We start from the raw sequence: 23,528 nt of genomic DNA, 5'->3' as shown, positions 1-23,528 counted from the left end.
CGGTTTAAAATAGTGTGGGAGTAAAAGTGGCAAAAAGTGGAGGGCGACTGCCCCCATGCCCTCCTAATCGCCGACAGTGCAGAGAACTATGAACATACAGCAGACAACAATGTTATACCATGTAGTGCGATGTATTCTATTCTAAACTCTTTATGTTATATACAGTGATGTGAAAAGCATGGGTCGCAAGAAAATTGTTATAGAAACTGTTATTCCTTGCTACGTAACTCTGCATCCAGGAAATGCTACCAACACTAATCTATACCTTGCTCGAACGTTGGACGTTACTGGAAGCGCCCCATGTTGACCGAAGGTAGCTAGCACCAATCTTGCTACCTTACTTTGCTCCAACGGTGAACGTTACTGGAGGCACTACATCAACATCATCAAACAGCGATGTTTGTTTTTGTTGATCTACAGATCATTCTTTATTTACAACATATTTGGTATAGTAAATTGTGTTTTCGTTGCAACCCATCGTTGTTGTCTTGTGATTTTACTTTTACGTGGCACACAATATATCGGTGAAACACATACATGTAACTTGCAATGAAATATTATTGTTAATGTTATTTACATTTAGGTAGACTTTCTCTATATTGTAAATTCGCTCCGAAAAAATTACCGAAATATGTTGTTTTATGTAAAGTAAATTAGCAAATATGTAAAAATATGTAACAGAAAACAGTACTACTTTACTATACCGGAGACACCTATCAACGATTTATTTCGCAATTTTTTACATTGCTAACGTACTATTCTGCATTGCCAAACATTTCTTTAGGTGAAATAATGAATTTCTAACGAAAATAATGTATATTTCTTACATTAACGAGTACTTACGTTGTTCCTTATATTACCCACAACCCATCCACAGGTAGCCCCAAAAACCATTGACGTTAGCCCAAAAATTCACGATAGCCACACGAACCATCATGGGGACGAGGTATGCCTACTAGGTTAGATTGCATTAGCACTCCTTTCGTTCAATTTAGCATATACTTACAATACGAGAGCGTATTGTGCTCTCGTGCAGAAAGCAAATGGTGGCAGCAGCAATAGCGCGTCGGAAATAGATTTTCGTAGAAAACCACATGCATTCGCATTAAAATGGATCAAAACTACATTCCCGAACATCAACAACGCTACAGAAAATGATTTGCGTAAGTACTTTCTCCTGTAAATTTGAAGAAATCTGTCTCCGGTATAGTAAAGTGTTACCCAATTTTTTTTAATTTTCGGTATACTTTCCTGAAATCAACGTTAACACTGTTGCCATACTTACCTGTAATTAAAGCCCGCATTCCACATGTTCCTCTACCTCGGGGTTCTCAGGGTCAACATCGTCATCTTCATCTTGCCGTTTGTGGGATTTCCATGAGTACTTATCGAGGGACGTACAGTTTTTATACAATTTCAATGCGTGCCCGCGAGGACACATGTAAGTGCCTTCTTTTGGCAAGACACCGAAATCCATTAACTTGTTAATGAGACTGCAACCTTCTTCCTCCACACTCCACTGAAATAAGTGTACCAGGTTAACAAACTTGTCACTATTCAACGACTTCCCACGTTAATAATCTTCTCTCCCGCCTAAATTAAATCACTTTCAATGACCAATGCTCTGAACAGTGTGGCAACGCTGTAGATGGGGGCAAGGATTTGAATGTCATTTGTTCTGACATGGAAGATGGTGCCCGTGTTTCTTCATGGAAAATTATCGCAGTAAATAACGTTATTTTACAACTTCTACAAGTATTATTTTTATTTTCCTGTAGTTTACGGTTATTACAAGCATAAGAAAACAGTTTTTCTTTGTGACGTTTCAGGAGAACACGCTTCTTTCATCAGACATTTATTTTCATTTTGACTAAAGATACAGTTATAACAATGGTTAGTAATTTTTTAAACAAAAATAAAAATAAAACAGACTGCTTTTTTCACAGTTAAGTTGCTATATTACAACAATGTAACATTGACAACATCCATTATATAACTTCTACAAGTAAATGTACAATTTTAACATGCGACCCCCATCTTGTAACTCGAGATACGTCACTAGGAGTGCATAAGAAGTAAGTATAAGAAGTATGAAGTGAATTAGAGACTTCCTTTATATTGTAAATTCTTACCATTTTTTCCTACGTTTCCAATATCTGAGACATGATGAATAAAATTTGTAGCTCGTATGATGTCATATATTCTAACCAGTGAGATGTTTAGTGGTTACGGTCACCTAAAATTGACTGTCAAGTCGACAGACAGGCTGAAAACTAAAAAAGGGGGAACTGATATTTATTGAAAGATGCTGGAGTTCCCCCCTGAGCGATTTTACAATACAGGGAATCTCTCCATTTTGTTTGAAATTCGGCATACTCACTAATTTTGGCCCCCTAATCACGAATCAGCAGTCAAAATTTGGCGCTCACACGTGGAAATAGCAAAATAATCTAAATTAAGTTCTTATTTCCACACCCTCGATTTCCAAATTTCCAGCTGATTCCGGGCTCCGCCCCTGGGGTAATTGACCTACGGCCCCCAACCACTATCGCGGCCCCGCCTATATCTATAGAGTCACTGTTAAAGGCATGTTAGAAACTGGCCGGATTCACCTGCCCCCAAATAAGCGCCAAATTTTAAGTGCAGATTCGTGATTACGAGGCCCAAATTAGTAAGTATCCCAAATTTTAAACAAATTGGATAAATTCCCTGTATTGTTAAATTATACCTTCCCCCTCCCCCCCACTTCTGGTCATATAATTTCATTTCGCTCTTAGGTTTAGGCAAAGCACCTAGAAACTTGGCATCGATGGACAAGAAAGCTACTTTCCTGCATGTAGCGAGTTGCACAATATGTTCCCTTGTACAAAAGTAGCTAAGTGTTTTCATTCAATTGTTCTTTCTGTACATTCTTCTTTTTACATTTTGTTTCGAAAGTTACAAAGAGCTTTCTTACATATTTATGTATTATACAAGTACAATAATTTATGATGTGATAAGTAATTAATAGTTGACAAAATTGGTTTCTTGAATATGTACGTACACGTTGCTGTGCTTTTTTTTTTTTTGAGTTTATAAATTTAAAAAAAAATAATTTGAACAACTTATGTCCTTAAAATTAAGTTTCTGACTACCTTTTGTTGATAGATTCCTATGCTAACTCATATAACCTTATAAAGAGTACATATTTTACTGGTAACAACATTTATTCAAATGTAAAATCTGTTTCGGGGCTGTATCCCCACTGTCTAAAAAAAGGTAAAGTGTTCCCCTGTGCATAGCACCATGCCATGAAGGCGTATAGGGGGTGTGGGGGTAACGCCCCACACTATCTTGATCTGGTCGTGACTGGGGGTGATGTGATCAGCATCACGCCCCTGACCGCCTTTACCCCCCAGGGTTTCCCCCAGGTACCCATGTTATTCGACGCTGGGTGGGTGCCGGGGCCGCTTCCACTGTTAGAAAAGTTCCCGGATTTGAACCGGCCGGGGATCGAACCCGGGACCTTGAGCATGGTAGTCAGACGCGTTACCGACTGAGCCACCGCGGCTGTATCCCCTCGAGAATTACACCGAATTTTCTTTTAATCAACAGATTTCAATGCTTTACGTAATATAAAAGTGGTTCCAGCTTTAGGAAAGCACAAATAACAGAGATATTTGATCGCAAAGAATAGCCCACGTAAGTTAAAACCTGCAATTTCAGGGTATTTTCGCTGCTTTTTATTAGTAAAAACTGTTTGTATACACACTAAATTAGCAAAAGAACATGTCGAAAATAACTATCAGCATCAAACCTAACAATTCTAACCTAACTACGTAAAATGATAGCTGCTGTTGTGGAAAATCGTTTGGGTGTTATACTCACTTGCGCAAAGCCTTCGGGCTGTTCTGCTACATGGTAAAATAACACGCTAAGGTAATAGACATACTTTACTAAACAAGAACACATTTCCTACAGCTAAAATCAACTGAAAACATTCATGAACAACAAAATCTTCATAAACCATGCAAAATATTTCACATTCTCAAGGGGGTACAGAGGGTCAAGGGTACCCCTGTTTCTTCCAGTACCTTGAATATTTAAAGCTTTTATCTCAAAAGTAAATGTAGCACAGTTGTGGTTTTTGCGTTACTCAATACATGCCTGCTTCAATAAAAGTGTATTATTATTATTTATGTTTTGCGTAGACCGAATGAAGGGGCTGAAGCTGAAGTAACTGAAACTGTGATTTGTACAAGAATGGAGTCCTTCTGCAGTCTGGCATCATCTATATCAACAGTTAATTTCATTAGCCACCTACAGGATGTTCAAATATGGCAGATGTCTATTGAAAATAAGACATGGAGGTATGTGATAGTTGACGCTTTCCAATTTGTTTCTAGGTGAATAGGTGTTAAAATCAAATTAGAAGAAAATGTGTTGAATGTGGAAATATGTGCTTAACTAGCTAAAATATTTGAAAATAGCCCTGTCTAGTGTTAGCTACACTTTCTGACTCTCTTCACCAAAGTGTCTAGTTCGTTGATTTGGAGTCAAATAGTGTATTTGGTGTCTGCACCCTTTGCACTACCTTCTGGGATTTCTGTATGTGTTATGTGTGGTGTATGGTCATGTGGTAAGTGGTAACTAATCAAGTGAACGTTGAAAACAGCAGAGAGGCATTTGTTGAATATTCTGAACTTGAACACCGCTTTCTGTCTCCTTGGTTGAACGTCATTTCCTTGCACCACCCTGACACTGGAATACACCTGCACTACACCGAATCCGAATGTCAAAAAGTGCAGCGAGCTAGACGGGGTTAATGTCTGATGATGCAATAAGTTAGATGATTCGAAGGTGGGACTTTGTTTCCCTTGCCATTACATTCAGAAAAAGTAGGGTTGAGCCAATACCACTTTAAGCAGATACCCATACTAAATACCGGTTCTTGAATAGTGTTTAACAATCAAAAGTTGTTCAAAATATTGCTTAAATATTCAGTGTGCAACTATTTCACTCCCAATTATTTGCATCAATTTACTAGAATTTTGCTTTAAAATATTAAAAAATTACATCAGAATATTAAAATCTCTTATGCAATCACAAAATCTCCTTGTCAACATAATGCTGCTGCAGTCACATAAAAACTTTGGATTTTGCATAATTTTCAGGATAATTTGATTCGTGAAAGTGTTAAGGCATTTTTGTTGGCCCTGTGAAAAACCAAAATGCCAGAAAAGTATTTATTGGCTGGTAAATAAATAAATAAATTCCAACCAAATACTTTAGATAGCGAGACATCAGCTCAAGCTAATTTAAACCTACAACGAGTAATATATTATGCAAATTAACAGAAACTATGTATTTTGTGTCAGGATTTTTGTTATTTTTGGCTAATCTCGATGATGAGGATGAGGATGAGTGATGATTAGAAGAAATTCATGAAGGGACAGTTACAAAGAACACCCTTGCCCAGGCTGGAACTTTGGTGATGAGATTGAAAGTTGATCACTTATCATGTTCAGCCACCAAAGTGGCAACAGCATTTCCGCATTTCACATTAGTGTCATTATCTTGAATGGAATGCTGTTGGAATATTCAGAAACTTCAGGATTTAAGCTTTACAACGATATATAACATGATAGAGGTCCGTCAGTGGCAGCTGCTTAATACGTGCTACCGTGCTATAGCACGTTACTCAATTTAAATGAAAAGAAAGAAAGGGACACATTTCATAGATTGAAGAAGTTTAATAAAACACTGAAATGAAATTAAACTTCTCACGTTAAGAGGCTCAAAAATTTGCAGCACGTTATGTATTTTCCGCATGCTGTTAAGCTACAATGAACACCGGACTATTGGCTTCATAGCACGAATCTGGCCGAATGCCTCTCAGTTCTACGGGGGAGGTAGGATCTGAGCAAATCAGCTCGGGAAATCCATCTGCTAGCTTGCTACACAGATTCACAGCACGGTAAGGCATCCCCGATGGCATAGAGGTAATGTCCTCGCCTTGTAATCAAGGGGTCTCAGGTTTGATACCCGGTGGAGGCACATGGCACAGTGATTCGGATCCCACTTTAAACTGTAGGTCAAGTCCCGATTAGCCTTCCTGTGCATAAAGTGGACTTAAAACAGCAAATCATAATCACAGCACGTTAAGTGTTGTCATCTCAGTATAAGAAGAAAGTTTGCGGATAGCTTTACAGAATGAGACATTTTTGACATATGGAGCAGTAATTGTAAAGGATCAGTTGTGCTCTGTTGTTCCAAGCAGTGGCGTACGTGAGCTTGGGGCTACATCCCATCTCCAAATTTTGAGTTTTGGATGAAAGCAGCAAAGAACTCTGAAACAAAAATCAGTGTTAAATGTAAACACCCCTTAAAATGATCTCCGATTACTATTTTTGTCTTTGAATAACTTTTAAAATGAAGGTTTAAATCGGTGATTGCAAAATATTTTATAGTTTATTCCGGCCGTACGTAGAAAGCAGCTATGTGATACAGACCTTTACAATTCCAGACCCCTGGGGAGAAAACCCTGCGTACGCTAGCGGTTCGAACTGAGTGTGTGTGCGTGTGTGTAAGGGGGGGGGGGGACAACGTCTACCTGTAGCACGCATCTGAAAAATCAAGAGCCGCCGCTGGAAAAATCAATGCAAGTGTCCGAAATCATGGAATGACCCTGTACGGATTCATGTTGGCTGTCTGAATTATTCCATGCATAGTACGCACCACAGTTTTTGGGAGCAAAAATTTTGGAAAAAAGTGCACATTATACATGAGTAAATATGGTATTTTTCTTGTATTTATTTAGTGTATTTCAGTTTAACAGGTTGTCGATTTTGAGAGTGTACAGTTACATTTCTCAGCTAGATGAAAGAAAATTTGTATGTTAACATAAATATTTATTTTTCTGACATTTGCAGAAAGGGCAGTTTTGTTTACGGATAGTAGGTCAAAGATTGTATTGTCCTTACATAATTTATACAAGCAATTGTCATTAAAATGTCAAACATGGGAATTTAATGGATTGGTAGAGATTTGTAGGGATGTAGGCCTATTCACTAAATATTTTCACCTTTCAACACAGACATGGAAGGGGTCCCGGGTTCGATACCCGGTGGAGGCACATAGTGGTTCGGATCCTACTTTAAACTGTAGGTCCAGTCCTGATTAGCCTCACTGTACACAAAGTGGACTTAAAACACCAAATCAATCAATCAAACACAGACATGGCTAAGCAAATGCAAATATTTGTAATGGTCTGGATAAATGAATTTTCTTTCCTTTTCTTGTGTGGTCCAAAAATGTGCAGAAATATATACTTTTTGTGTATATTTTATATGTTTCAGCATGTGGTGCATATTTGGCTACTGAGCCCAGCTTTTTCTCTGCTATGCAGTTGTTACATTGCTGCTATGCTATATGCTGTGTGTGTTATGTAGAATCCTCCCTACTCCTTATGGGATAGCAAAGCTTATAGCATGCACCCAGGGAAACATTAAGTAAATATCGTGTAACCCATTTTTACACTTTCCTTTATTATACATTCCTATCACTCCCACGACGAGTTTGGCGAGTCAGATATTTTTGAAAAGAAATATGTCAATCATACTTCTGGCTTAAGACTATCTTAGTTGTTCTACTGCACTTGGGAAGCTTTCAGACTAAAAGTGACAATATCTGCAGAAGCAACTCACCAATGCAAAAACTATCCTTCAAACTGAAAAGGCAAAAACTGTGGAAATAAATATTTAGTTCCGATGGAATATAAAATCTTCTTACTGTTTCCAGAAAGGAGATAAGTAAGAATATCGATTTCATGGATTGATTGATTTGGTTTCTTTCATTTTGCTTTTCTGCCACTTTTGGCTAATTGCAAAGATGAGGATGAAATGACACAAAAGAACACTCATGCCCATGCTGCCATTCGAACTTGGGACCCCAGGCATTATACTACACTGTGCCACAGACGTCGGCAAATATCAATTTGAATTTGTTTCTCCATATAACCATATACATTGGTATTTGGAGGGTTCAGTATAGTTCACTTATTTCATTAGAAAACAAAAAATATAATTGCATTCACCATCACTGCTGCAGAGCATGGAACGAATGAATTCAGCGTTTTATTGGATATTAACAGTAAATTCTGCAAGCAGAATGTGCTACCATCAACCCAAACAAAATCGGTCACACTGTATCTCACAAATACAAACTGACTACTAAGCCCAGTCCAGACACGAAGCGACACCAGGCGGAGACTGTGGTCATCTGTTTTCAGACAAAGAGGAAAGCTGCTGCTAAGAAACTTAGAACCAACCACATGCCTAATCGTTTCCTAGAAAATAAACAATTTTAGTTGCATGTATCTCTCAGATATGGTGCGACAGATGGAGGGTTAAAGCAAGACTTTTACCTTGACGTGACATGGCTGCAAGTCAGCTTCAAGTTGACTGAACCTTTGGCAGTCAAACATGGTTAATGTGTTTAAAAAAATTCCAGATTGTACATTTTTCAACATTGTGGCTTCTTTGCTGTCAGACCTTGAAATCGTGTAATCTAGGTTGCACTGTATGCTTGCAACATCATTAACTTCTATTGTAGTAGTGCCTCTTTCTAGGAAAACATTAAAAAAATTCATGTAAATCAAAGGCAGATAGTGTCATGCTCTTCAGTATGAACAGACATGTGCAATGTTTGAAATATATACAATATAAGGCTACTGTTTTATTTCTGAGTATCACATATACGAGGTGCGGCAATTAAATAACGAGACTGTGCACCTCCTGTCGCGTAGGATAGTGGGGGGGGAGGTAGCTATTGATGTGTTGTTGATATTGAACCTTCATGCGCACCCACTGTTTGTTTCATGATTCTGAAAGCTTTTCTTTTCTTTGCAGGCTTGCTTGAAGAGGACAGTGTTCTGTAGTAGTGCCGGAATCATGGTGGACAATAAAGTTGAGCAGCGCATTAACATCAAATTTCTGGTGAAATTAAAAAAAACACCGACGGAATGTTGTGCAATGTTAAAAGAGGTGTATGGTGATAATGCTATGTCACGTGCGCGAGTGTTCGAATGGCACAAACGATTTTCAGAAGGGAGGGAGGAGGTTGAAGATGATGAACGTCCTGGCCACCCTGTGAGTTCAAGAAAGGACGACAATGTTAAAAAAAATTCATGAACTTGTGCGGAAAGACAGACGTCTGAGCATCCGGATGCTTGCAGACATGATGAACATTACCAAAGAGACAGTAAGACAAATTTTGCATGAGAATTTAAACATGACAAAAGTGTATGCAAAAATTGTTCCGAAAAACCTCTCTCAGGACCAAAAAGACAATTGAAAGACCATTTGCTGTGACATCATGGAACGACTCAAAGCAGACCCAGAATTGCTAACACGTGTCATCACATGTGATGAAACATGGATTTTCCAATATGATCCCGAAACCAAGCATCAATCCATGCACTGGAAGACTCCCACATCGCCAAGAATGAAAAAATCACGAATGAGCAAGTCGAAACTGAAGGCAATGCTCATCGTTTTTTTCGATATCAGGGGTATCATCATGACTGAATGGGTGCCTCAGGGTCAAACGGCGAATCAGACCTACTACAAAGAAGTCCTAAGCAAACTGAGGGAAAGAATAAGGAAGAAGAGACCGGATTTGTGGAAGAACGATGCATGGATCCTCCACCAGGACAATGCGCCTGCCCATAATGCCCTTTCTGTGAAGCAGTTTTTAGCCGCCAAGCGCATTCCTGTGCTCGACCATCCTCCGTATTCCCCAGACCTGGCCCCCTGTGACTTTTATCTCTTCCCAAAAGTGAAAAGTGCATTGAAGGGAACACATTTTCACTCCGTGGAAGAGGTGAAACGAAAAACGGCAGAGTTGTTGAACAGTGTGACATCTGATGACCTACAGCATTGCTTTGAACAATGGAAGACACGTATGCAGCGGTGTATTGATAGGGGAGGGGAGTATATTGAAGGGGATACCAGTCAATTGTAACTTTCTTGCAATACATCACAGTTATGACTCCAGTCTCGTTATTTAATTGCCACACCTCGTAAATCGTTTCCTCAGTTTGAATTGTAGGAATATCTAGAAATATCAACAGTGCCATGAAATATATTTTTCAACATGTAATTATTTTTGGTTATTTTTTCTTCTAGATGGTATTGAGGTGGTTTGGACGAAAGAAGAGGATGAAGCCGGAAAAAGTGTCTTGAGACCAAGGGAGAAGACCAAAATGGCATTGGAGTGAGGAGTGTAAGAAGAGAACATGATTGGGAACACAATGTAAAGAGAGGAATGGTGGAAGATGAAGAGATTTGACTTCCATGCTGACCCAGCCAGAGATGAATTGGCAAAGGATCCTAGCAGATACTTCTGTCATCTCTAATTTCTAAAACGGATCACGTTTGCATCACCAGGTAATGTACAAGCATTCCTGTATTTAACAGTTGATGTAGGAAATATGATACATTGTTTTACCAGTGGCATATTCTCCATGTTACCACGTTTTAAGTTTTTTCCCCTTGAAACTATCTTTAATGACGTGATTTTTTGTTAATTTGAATTTTGGATAATTCAAACTTTTTTTGTGTCCGTTTGGAGTTTGAATTAAAACAAGCTTCTAAACCTGAATTTAAGTAAATTATTTAAAGAAGTTAAAGACTGGTTTATGTATGCCACTGATCGTTCTCCATCGAAACCTTCTGACGACCTGGTTTCCTCCCATATTGTACAGTCATGGACAATTGTGCCCGGTAATGATTCCATTGAGACCAAATGGTATTGTTACAATCCTGGAGTGTCCATGACTGTACACAGAGGAGGGTGAGGGAGTCAAAGCAAGTAGCTATTTATAAACACATGGCCTGTGGCATCATTTCCACCCTTGGCAGAAGAACACTGCTTGTTCCTTCCTGTTTTCTGTGCTTGGCAGAGGCAGTGTTGCTAACTGAAGGCACATTTCCCTTTGTGCAGGGAAATAGGTCTAGTTTTAGGTAAAAATGGGAGATTTTATGAAAAATATAGAAATTGCTGGAAAATTCGAAGTTGTCAGACTTCTGCTTTTGTTTGACTGGCATGTCTGCATTAGTGTTTTATTTCTATTACATATAATTCATCTAGATGGGTGTATAATAAATATACACAATAAATAATTGTTTCTGTCAACCAGGTCAAATTTTCAAAATATGCCACTGTGTTGTGCACATTCTTTAGAAAGTAACTAGATTATCATTATAACTCGTAGAACGTGTTAGGTGCATGTACTGCAAGTTGGTTGTTCTCTTTTACTCATGCCCATCTAAACCTTAACCTTCAGTTAATTTTTGCTAAATTACAATAAACCTCATATGTTTAAATATGTGAAAATGAAGGGAAAGAAAATTGAAAGTAAAAAATTTGAAAACATTTGTTCAAAGTAAATGTATAAATAAATTTAAAATGTTATTCCATACTTTTTTTTTAGCAAACCATGATTCCCTGCACTACTGTTGAAAAATGAAAAAAAAACTAAAAGTAACTATTAATTTCACTGCTTGTTGTCTAAGGGTCATTCAATGTCAAATCAACCAATAAAATAATATTTTTGAACCTTTAGGATTCAGATTTTTAACATTTTTTGTTTATTCATTTCACCTATCAAAAGGACAAAAACTGACAAATTTCAAATTTTTTGGGCTCTTAGTTTTTGAGATATTGACTCAAAAAAATAAAAAATCCCAAAATGTTACATTTTGAAATCTTTAAATCAAAAACTTGCCAGCGACCCCCATATGTAACTTCTGGTTTGTAATAAGCGTTTATGTGTGTAAGCACATATACAACTGCGAAGAACAACAAAGGATCCCAAACGAAACCAATCCCTTTCCAATTGTCGACGAAATCATTTCTCCATTGTTGATTTATTAACAAACACAGGACAGCTATTACGAATTGGTGCTTAGCCTTCCGTCTGCATTGCCAGTTTTGTGTGCACAAACATAGCTAATACACGGGCTTTGCAGTGTTGTCGGTTGACTTGTGTTATTGTGTACTATAGTGTCGTGATTTTAATTCTGTGCTATTAATGAAAAATCAAAATGGATAAGAACCCTAATTACATTAATATTTTTCAAATCCTTTCGCGACCCCCATGAAAACCTCTTGCGACCCCCAGGTTAAGAAACCCTGACCTTGAGAGCTCGAATTTGTGTCATTCTCTTCAGCTTAATGAGCATTAATTTGAAATGCAATATGACTGTGTAATTTTTCAAAAACTAGAAAAAAAAGTTATTTTGAATATCTCAAAAACAACCTTTTCATTTTTTTTTAAGAACATATACATTTTAAAGACATCAATTGACTATTTGTGTGCAAAATTTCATAATGGGACGGCAATGGGTTCCTATGGGAAATTACGTTTTTGTATTGTAATGTATGTGAAATTTGCAAAATTTGTGAATTTCCCTGTTAAAACCATAACTATAAGCTGAGTGGTTGATGATGAAGTCTTCATATTAGTTAGTCTATTTTATAATTTTTGGACTACAAATAATATGAAAATACCTAAAATTTATCACTTTTAATATCAGGTAAGCAAATTGAAAAATGTACGAGAGGAAGTCATTAAATAACAGGAATTTTATTCTAAACTTCATGGAGATTTATGCACAATGAAAATTTATATTACGGGACTCAAAATGGTTACTTAGCAACATGCCACAAAGATGATGTGATGATCGAGCAGAATGCACCTGCGCAGTAGCTGCTACAACATGGCCGCTCCACTGTTGACTTGCACAGTAGAAGAGCAATGAGTTTTTTGTGGTCAGAGGGAGTTAAACCTTCTGAAATCTACAGGAAAATGAATATTCAGTACAGAGACAATTGTTTAAGTCAGGGGAGAGTGTGTGAATGGGTGGAAAGATTTGAAGATGAAATGTCAGTGATGAACACCGGAGTGGGAGGCCAGTTTGTGTTGCAACTGAGACAGTGAAACAGTGGATCGACCATTGAATCTGTTAATTTACTCCAGCACCCATTTCTCCTCTTCTGTTTACCTCCTCATCTATTCTTCCACTTCTCTCAATTATACTTCGTACATATTTGACTGCACTACCCTCAACTCTTCTGTGTCCATCTTTATTCATGGTACATTTCTGGCTCTGTTACTTATTGTTATTCTACACTGAATTTCATTCCTGCTCTTCTGATTTCCTCATTTCTCATCAAGCTGTCTCTGTACTACTCCTTCACTGTTTCCCCATATTACTAAGTCATCAGTAAACAACAGGGCCTTCATCTTCTTCCTCACCTCTTTGTTAATTATATCCACTGTAATCATGAAGAGCAGTCGCTAAAGAGCACTTCCCTGTTTTAGTCCATTACTTATACTGAACCACTCCGTTCTTCCCACTGGTGTCTTCACACAGCTCTGGTTGGCCTTGTATGTGCTCTCCACTCGACACACTATCTCTTCCTCAACCCCTCTCTCTCTTAGAGCCTTCCAAATCCTTGTTCTGTCCATGCTATCATGTGCCTTTTCTGTATCTAGGAATGCAATAATCAAATCATTTCCATACTCCCTGATGACACAGTGGTTGTGTTGATTTCTTGTAATGAAGGTGTCCAGGGTTCGATACCCAATAGAGGCACATAGTGGTTCAGATCCCACTTTAAACTGTAGGTCCAGTCCCAATTAGCCTTACTCTGTATAAAGTGGACTTAAAACACCAAATCTGTCAACCATACTTGTGATGCCTTTCTTGTAATTGCCTTATGGTGAATATCAGGTCTACTATTGATCTGTCTCTTCTAAACGCACTGTTCCTCTCTCATGTTCAGCTCTGTTACTTCCCTTATTTTTTCTCTAATATTTTCTCATACACCTTTGCTGGGTGGCACATTAGTGTTATTCCTCTGTAGTTTTTACATTCCTTTCTGTCCCCCTTCTTCAATATGGGAACTACTTTAGTCCCTTTGTCCAATCTCTTGGCACTTTTCTCTCTTACCACACTGTTTTCAACACACTGTACAGCCACTGCACACCAATCACTCCTGCACCTAGTATCATTTTCACTGGCACTTCATCTATTCCAGGTGCTCTACCTCTTTCCATTCTCTTCAGTGCTTCCTCCACTTCTTTCCATTTGAAATTCACTTTATCCTTCACTTCTTCATGTTCATTTCCTTTTTACACGTTCAGCAATTTCTCGAAATAAGATAAATCAAAAAATACACTTGAAAGTGTTTTTCAAAATTATTTTTGCATTTAAGCATGTATGAGAACAATTAACCATGTGGTAACTTGATACCATCAGTTGTATCATGTTTTCTATTTACAGGTATGCAAGCAAGTTTGGTTGATTTCATCTAGGAACTACAATCACTAGATAGGTTGTCTAGTTTCACACAAAATTATATTAAATATATGCTATGTTTACAGTTAACACATTCCTTTCATTAGTAGTAGCTGAATTTGGCTGCAGACACTTGAGTTGAGGGGTTTATCCAAAATAGAGCCCAAATGACTATAAATTGGCCGTTTGTGAAAAAATTTGAGGTGTGGGTGTGTGGGTAAATCACATTTGGTGTTCCCTCACTGTGTGATGAGTAGAGCACAGATTTGTATGTAATTACATATTTTATTTCTTTCTAGATACATACCTTGAACAGGAAAATGTTAACGAATTATATAACTGACATGATTTTGCATAAGTTTTATGTTACATATTTTGACATATTTTTTCAGGATATTACATATTTTACATATTTGCTAATTTACTTTAAAACAAGAACATTTTTCGGTAATTTTGCCTTATCTTGATCCTTTTCCTATTTTTTCGATCTCTGAAACATGATGAAGAAAATGTGTAGCTCAAGTGATGTCATATTTGTAATCAGTGAGATTCATAGTGCTTACGGTCACCTAAAATTGACTGCCAACTCAAAAGACAGGCTGAAGAAAAAGAAAGAAAAAAATATGGGAACTGTTAATAATCGAAAGAAGCTAGAGTTTCTCTCCCCTCTCCTTTCTGATTACACATTTTCGTTTCACTTTTAGGTTTAGGCAAAGCACCTAGAAACTTGGCATCAGTGGACAAGAAAGCTACTTTCCTGTACGTAGCGAGTTACACAATATGTTCCCTTGTACAAAAAGTACAAAAGTAGCTATGTATTTTCATTCAATTGTTCTTTCTGTAGACACTTTTTTTCTTTTGTACAATTTTTTTCGAAAGTTACAAAAAGCTCTCTTACATATTCTACAATAATTTGTGATGTGAAAAGTAATTAATATATGACAAAATTGATTTCTTAAACACATACAGTTGCTGTGCTTTTTGAGTTTATAAATTTGATACAAATTTTAATTTGAACAACTTATGTCCTTAAAATTATGGCGAATATGTTCCAATAGAATAAATATCGAGCAGAATTCGTGAAATTGCTTGAATACTCGATTATTATAAATATTACATATTCTTTGTTACTACATAATTAGCTACATATCCTTTTTTGATAATACATATTTTATCAATTATTGTTACATATTTATGTACATATTTTGTACTTTGGCATTACATTGAAATCTGGAATCTAGTGATGAGTTTGTGTTCCACTTTATGCACAGATAGACCGATTCTGTTGGACATCCAGATAATTGAGATGCATCCTCACAGAGAATCAAACGTATGATAAAAGTGGGTAGCATTTAGCATAACTGTTGGATCCATTGTGAACCATGATTTCTGTCACGATAAGTTTCTGTGAACAGGAAATTGTCCAGAATATGCAATACCAACCTCCAAGGACATATACATATGTAGATAACTATTGGGAAGGGTTCGGATATAACGTATCTTAATACTGTAAGCGTTTTGTTGCTGTAAATAATAATAATGTTTGTTGAGCCAGTTTTCCATAAAAATATTATTTCTACATTCAGATGCATGATAGCCTGCCTGTATAGCAGTGTAGTGTTGATTTCTGAGCAAGGCAAAATTGTTTCATCGTGTGTGTCCCTTCTTCTGTTTTACCATTTCAGCATTCATTCTCACTGCCAAGATCAGAGCAGTATTTCGTAGCTCTGAGCAAGGAGCAAAGAAAAATTATAACACCCTATTAAGTTAACATTATCGTGAGCTTTACTGCAGTTAAAAAAAAAACTTCTTTGTTTTAGAGGAGCCTCGCGCACTTAGGACGAAGTTAATGTCAGTTTTGTTATACTTTCCTTACAGGGTAGGGAAACTCTTTACATGTGAATATTTAAACACTGTAACTGTAACATAGAAATATTTGTCCCAACCAGGGATAGGTGGCAAAATCTCTCCTTGCTCCAGATACAGAAATCTCTAGCTACTGTTCTGCTCGACAAGTAGAGAGAGAAGTGATGTAGAAAATACAATAATTCAGTTATGTTTTATTGTTATACAAAATTAATTTAATACAAATTAACTTACTGCCAGTATTTATGTATTTTAAAAAAAATCCTAGGGTAATTTGAGCATAAATATTTCTGTCTGTTATACATAGTGTGTTATATGTATACAGGGTGTCTACTAAAATAACAAATCCAGAATTCTTAACTGGTTCTTGACCCTTTTTTTTTTCATTTTCTTAACCTTTATTTATGTGACCCCCTACTTAGGTAAAGTTGGATATTAGGAATTAAGAAAGACGAAAAATGAAGCTGTACTTTAACAAGATAATTAGACTTCCTATATGTATTAATGCATGTAATAATTCATGTTTCCTTCCACGTAGTACACCCTGGACTGCATTTTGCAGACTAGTTAGGTTCTGGTATGTAGATTCACAGTCAGGATAATTCTTTGTGAGGCTCATGTCGTGATGTCCCTATATGTTTGTGATCCCTTCATCCACCTAATCTTACCACTATTCATTCTCATCTTCACGATTAGCCAAAAGAGGCAGAAAAGCAAAGTGAAACTAAATCAATCAATCAATCATTGTGATAGCAAAAACTCTTCACCAGAAGTATTATTTCTAGATTTTTTATTGACTTTCAGTGCTTCCTCCACTTCTTTCCATGTGAAATTCACTTTTTCCTTCCTGTTTTCTTTTTCCTTCACTTCTTCATGTTCATTTCCTTTTCTCATGTTCAGAAATTTCTTGTAATAACACATACAGGATAACAAATGCTTTCACACACAATGCAATGTAGTAATGCAACAATTAGGTGAGGATTATGAATGCAATTACGTTACTGGGATGGAAGAAACTATGTGTCGCTGCTAAATCACACATATTTTTTTTTTACAAAATTCCTTTAAGCAGTTTATTTCGATGCAATTCTTGGTTATGTAAAATATTTACCAAAACCTTCCCCTTGCTTAGGAAGCAGTGAGTGTCATCACTAGAGACTGGATTTTAAAGGGAAAAATTTTCATGAACAAAAAAAGGGAAAATTGTTGCCAAAAAAAAAAGAGAGGAAAGGACTAGTTTTTTTTTTGCACTCCACTAAAAGTACTATTTTCAATGAAAGTGCAATATATACCATTCATATATAAAAGTGAACACATTAAATTTCATATTAATGTATCCCTTTTTTTATATGAATGGTGTATATATTGTGCTTTCATTTAAAATAATATTTTTAGTGGAGTGCAAAAATAAACTACAGTTCCTTTTTCAATTCCTTTTTTTGAAGGTGAAGTACAGCGAATAATCTTACCATCCATTTCAATGAAATGTTCCTTGCAACAGCTTACCACATTCCATAGCTTGCTGCCACTTCTACCTGGCTTCGCCATTTCACTGACACTCAATACTGTCATCACTGTCACACAGTTAAGTTCAGTTTATTCTAAAAAAAACTTCACAATAAAATTTTGAATTTCAATTTAAAATTTTGGGTGCGTACTTACGCTATTTTGCACCCATCACATTACATGGGGTCCATAACTAAAATAGCATAATTGCAGTGTCGTGTTACTAAAATATTAAAATCTTCTGACTCTCGTTAAAAGCTGAGGCTGTAAAGGGGCACTCGGCACACACAAGGACAAAAAACAGGACAAGACACACAAAATTATACTGGCCATAGTGCCAGTCGCCAGAGCCTCGTTCGTCTGCAAAATGCAGTCCAGGGTGTACTAATGCGGAAGTGAGGTTGACAGTTGGGTGTACTACGTGGAAGGTCACCTTACACCCCACTTCACAATAAAAGTCTAAATCTAGCAGATAAGTATGCTTTCAACCAACAGGTGTGCCGCTTACAATGCGTTTGTTGCTGCGTATGCCCAGATCGCACTGTTTGAACAATCGCTGTAACATACTCCCTACACACATGAAGGGAAGGTAGAAGGTGCTTGTTCTTTCTTTCCTCTAAACTACACCAAATAGACCATTGTTGAATGTTTTGTTCAGGGATAAAACATTTGTACAAAATATTTGATAACTTGTCAATAAAGGGACCAAGGAAGATTTTTTTAACAAGGGGGAAGAAAGGAATGTAGGCTGAAAAGGGACCAGAAAGGAAAATGTTTTAAAAAAGGGAAAAAAAGCGAATGTGGGCTGAAAACGAGGAAAAAGGGAAGTCAAAACCATGTAATGTTGTTGCTGGAAGATAATTATCAGCACTGTTGTTATTTATTCCATGATCCTTGTTGAAAAATAAAAAAGTACTTCCCTTTAAAATCCGATCTCTAGTCATCACTGATCCCTCCTGTAGAGCATACAAACTAATTGGGTGTGTCAACTCGTATGAACACATATCACACACGTATCATGCCTCCTATAGCTACTTTGTGTGTGTTATGTAAGGAGAGAATTTTGATACTGCTGGCTTATCTTCCCTACAAAAAGAAACCGTTTTTTATTGTTAATATTGTTGTAATTATTATTTATTGTATATAAATGAACCTGCTGTGGGACATCAGTTTTAAGGGTGTCTGCATAGGTAAGATGTACCTTGCTGTCCACAAGATTCACTTTTGGTTCTAACAGTAGCTTCCAAGGACTTTGTTTCATTCTAGGTCAATTTGCATGTTGTACTTGTGGCCAGTTCACCAAAGTTTAATAACTAGGACTGGACCATTTAGTTCAAATTCCAATACTGGTACTTGCAGATACTTTTCCAGAGTGCAGTTAGTCTCGTGGAGTTTGCAGAATGCCATGCGACACTGTCTCACGAGTCTATACTGAACGCAACTCCAACTTGCAGTTGACCTTGATGGCTATTTCTGGTGCATCCTGTCCCCCAATCATTTTTGGGGGCATGTGGCCCGATGAGTGTCGACAGACTCAGTTGTGAAGTAACAGCTGAAGGGGTCACATCGTTCTCCCGAAGCAACATTGCCAAGCATACTTCTGTTTTTACCAGTTGTCTTTATATGACTGTGCATCCGCCTGCATTCCAACCTGTGGGTGGTCCTTCCGGAAGCTTCATCGCGCAGAACCACGTGTGCAGTTGAACCTGCTGATTTCTGGTGCTGACCGAGAAAACACTTACTCTCTTTACAGTACGTTTGGCAACATGTGGTGTACCCAACGCTAATTTGTTTTGTCCCACGAACAACGTTCGGTACCTTGTGACTCAAAAATGCCCGATTTCAGTCGAGGAAAATTCAACTGATCACTGATTCGCTGTTTCCCACCTGCCAGTTGGAGTTACGTTCAGTATAAATATTGTGGAAATATCCAAAAATTCACAATTTATATTTATTTTGCACCAGTATTTTTGGGGGGAGAAATGTATCTTAATATTCTGATTATCTTATATGTGAGCTTATGCACATTTTGAGTAAAACTGTTAGATTCATGTGGCCCAGTTCAAATGAAATCATATCATCATCATCCTCATCATCGCAACTAGCCAAAAGTGGCAGAAAAGCGAATCCAAATAACAAAAATTAAATGAAAGTCACACTTTATAGATATTCTGAGTTTAAGGTGTTGCAATGATGGAAGCAGAATTTCCAAAATTGTACATACCATGTGCAACAACCATGGAAGAAGTTCAAAAAGTGTGAGTATTACAAAAATGGAATTTCAGTTTGATCTAGCTCCCCTGAATATTAATTCACTTGTGAAAAAGAGACCATATTAAGTAGAACAGTAGTTCACAACGGTAGTTCATAATATCCAAAACAATCGGAAGGCTTGTTTCTTTTATTGTTAATAAGAGAAATAAAGTTCAGTAATTTAGTATTTGAACAGAACAATGAATAAAACACTCAAAAAGGTGACCAAGGCAGAATTTATTGTAAAATAACACACTACGTGTATAAACATCATAATACAATATAAATGTAATGTTTCCACCCTGTAATGTCTTCTTTGGACAAAGATTCACACATGAAGGAAAATATCAATTAAAGGGAATAAATTGAGTGTAAAGTGTAGGAACCAGTATATATTGTACCATTTAAACCAAAGAATATTTGTTTCACAGCTTTCATAATTCTACAAATGAGAGTTCTATGTGATATGTCACGCAACTTAGCATGCACTGAATAAAATAACTTTTACATTACTTTTAATGTTCTTACTTGAATGAGGTGTGTAGAACTTAATAACAAAATAGAATAACTATGCCTTTCAGTACACAATGGATGTTCTTTGTAAGTGTCCCTTCATCAATTTGATCATATCATCACTAAACCTCATCTTTGTGATTAGCCAACAATGGCAGAAATGTGAAGTAAAATGAACCAAATCAATCCATGAATAAAAGCTGCATATTCAGACAAATCTTTCCAAGGGGATATAATAATAATTAATTTGGAATCACTTTTTAGTTTTTAGTTATTATTTTATTGTAATAAACATAATAGTAATAATAATAATAATTATTTTTTCTACTGTTCAAGTTTTATAATGGCCTGCCCCCCCCCCCCCCTTCTGCTACAAAAATTACTAGTGATGCCCATGACTGTGAGTTTGAAACCTTTTGTTGGATTAGTACACTATCATTTACCAGAATCAATAAATTGTACTAGAACTATATCACTACATCTGTAGTACAGAAACTTGCATGTCTTTGTACGTATAATTAGTTTAATAAACAAATGCACTAATTATGAATCTGTTCATTAATCCATATTTGCATTTGCAGGTTTTTGCAATGGAGTGGTGATTGGAATGTCGGAGCTTGTCAGCGATTGTGGAAAGCAGGTGCAGCTCTGTCATCCTCAACCAGGACTTCCATTCTGGTAGATGTGAAGAAGAAGAACAGCTGATGTGAAAAGAACAACCAATAACAGAAGATCAACCTGTGACATCAAGAAATTCCACGCTAACAGCATGTTATTGAAGGCAGCAGGTTCTGTTACAAATGCTGAAATTGTTACATCACACACACACACACACATACATATGTACAGTGGCAGTGGAACGTTTTTGTTTTGAGGGGGTACACTACATAGTCCCTGCTTTTGTCTGTTATTAGCAAAGGCTAGAATAAGCAACACATAAGTTCCAACTCTTGGAGAATAGCATAAAAAACTGCTTATTTCTTATGACACCAATGTCACCAAAACAGTAGAATCATGTTGGGATGAACATATCCATGAATTAGGCAGAGGAGTATTTACATCTTTAATTTTGAACATTCCACATTCAAATAGTTTTCAGTATTTAAAAATGTTCTCTGATTTCCTGGTGTTTTATCTGCCATACAAGCTTAGAATTAAATTTATTTCCTGAAATGTGACTAGTATAGTAAACTGTAAATGTTTTATAGTGGAAGCATTTAGTTCCTGAAAATTTCCTTTAAAAAACATCGAAAGTGAATATCAATGAATAAAGCAGACATATATTGGCTTGCTTCTTTAGAAATGTGTGCCCCACTTATACAAAGCTTGCCATTTTTTTAACTTTTTTGAACTAAAATTTATCTTATTCCATCGATCTGTACCCACTTTTATATAGCTTTCACTTCTTTTAGAAGTTTAGAAAAGCAAGATCAAGTGAGTTAACTGGTACAATGTAATACAATGTGGATTGAATTATTTTGGTAGAAGAATAATGTAGACAAAGATGCATTTTGTTTAGCTACTATAGAACTAGATTGTCTGAATGGCAGTATGTCACATCTGTCCAATTAGTGGTGGGGGAGGGGGGGAATTTGCGGGTATTTGTGATCCCTCCTCCTCTTTGGTTCCTGTGCCACTAAATAATGTGTTGTTTTTTTTCAAGAAGTAGTATGCAAATTATGGATGAGGCACTTTAATTGGAATTTGCCAATATAGACATACCAATGTATTAGTAAAATTATCAATAAGATATATCTATAAATAGGGCTTGGAAGTTTATGAAAAATCATATTTTTTCCTGATCCTTGAAAACTATACTAAATCTGATATCAGTCTGTTTTCCTTCAGTTAGAAGTAGAAAACATTGTTTTTATTTCAATTTTTTTTTTGACCTATTTTTGGCTTTGGGTCATTTTTAGTATTTTTTCCATTTTTGAGAATGTTGTTTCGTGAAGTTTAAATGCATCTGCTAGCATAACTTGCATATTTAAATTCCCCAACATGGTCTCTTTAGCAAGTTCGCTATTAATCGAAAATACGGTCAATGGAAAAGCACAATATTATTGATCATTGAAATGTTTGCCAGTTCCTTTGCTGGCCACTATTGTATCTTTAATCTGTAGTTTTAAAATAAAATTAGTAACAATATATAAAATATATTTATATAATTATGTAATCTGATGTACTTGTACACGAAACACAATTTATGAAAAATCTAGCTTTAAGAGAAAATTATTTTTTGGTCATTTGTAAGGTCATAGGTCATCAACTTCCGAGCCCTATTTATAAACAACTTGGAAAAGTAGTGCAAACGAAATACACAGTTTCTTTTTTATGAAAACTCATTGCAGTTGCTTAGTTACTTAAATCAAGAAGGTTAATGAACCATTAACATATTTCAAGGAACATATGCACTTTTTTTTTTATCTCATCAGTATAATAATGGTATTTTATTGGTATTGGCAACAATTTTGTATCGATCCATGCATGATGGATAGTAGGAAGTAATCATGTGCAGCATTTGCTAAATGAGTGTGCTGACCTGCGTGGAAGAGTGGTTAGCACAGCACACTATGACAACAAGGGTCATGGGTTCGAATCTGGCCTTGACATTGGTGTTCTTTGTGAGTGTTTGTTCATCATTGCACAATTAGCCAAAGTGGCAGAAAAGTGGCGCTCAACAACAAAAATTAAATCAAAATTAATGTGTTTTAAACAAAATTTTGTATGAGAAAGAAACTGTGCACATTCAATAGTCATGAGTCATATTTTGACTGTCTTGGCTTCAACTTTCACATTGTTAAAACACTCAAAAATGAAATAATTCTTGAAGTTTTCTAACAGTAATGTTAAACAGGTTCTCTCGGGATATCAGTCAGGTCCAAGCTTTTGAGAGCGTAGGTCATCCTTATCTCCATTTCAATCACTGAAGATGAGAGTGATTTTAGCTCTCGACAATTCGGAAGTGACTGATATCCTGAAACAACTCATCGTATTCAATAATGTTTTAAAAGTACAGTAACAATACACTATGTATCGACAAGC

At 36.5% G+C, this 23,528-nt stretch overlaps 2 protein-coding genes across 2 annotated transcripts in view; one reads left to right on the top strand and one right to left on the bottom strand.

Annotated features, from left to right (window-relative positions):
- The first annotated feature begins 1,419 nt into the window (after positions 1-1,419).
- Positions 1,420-22,363, top strand: LOC146001362 (uncharacterized). The gene is made up of 5 exons (XM_083138677.1): positions 1,420-1,441; positions 1,952-2,075; positions 4,191-4,349; positions 10,167-10,427; positions 21,065-22,363. Exons 1-4 carry the CDS (start codon positions 1,420-1,422, stop codon positions 10,174-10,176), a joined length of 315 nt encoding a protein of 104 aa, XP_082994803.1. The 3' UTR covers positions 10,177-10,427; positions 21,065-22,363.
- Positions 20,965-23,528, bottom strand: part of LOC146001361 (putative gustatory receptor 28b) — a 28,281-nt gene continuing 25,717 nt past the window's right edge. The window contains exon 5 of the mRNA XM_083138676.1: positions 20,965-21,221. The gene's annotated coding sequence lies outside the window, so the exon portion shown is untranslated. The remainder of the gene's footprint in view (positions 21,222-23,528) is intronic.

Source organism: Lepisma saccharinum, chromosome 17 (genome assembly GCF_977018435.1).
Source record: "Lepisma saccharinum chromosome 17, izLepSacc3.1, whole genome shotgun sequence".
Lineage (NCBI taxonomy): Eukaryota > Metazoa > Arthropoda > Insecta > Zygentoma > Lepismatidae > Lepisma > Lepisma saccharinum.
The sequence above is the reverse complement of the archived record's forward strand: the minus strand, read 5'-3'. Positions and strand labels throughout refer to the sequence as shown.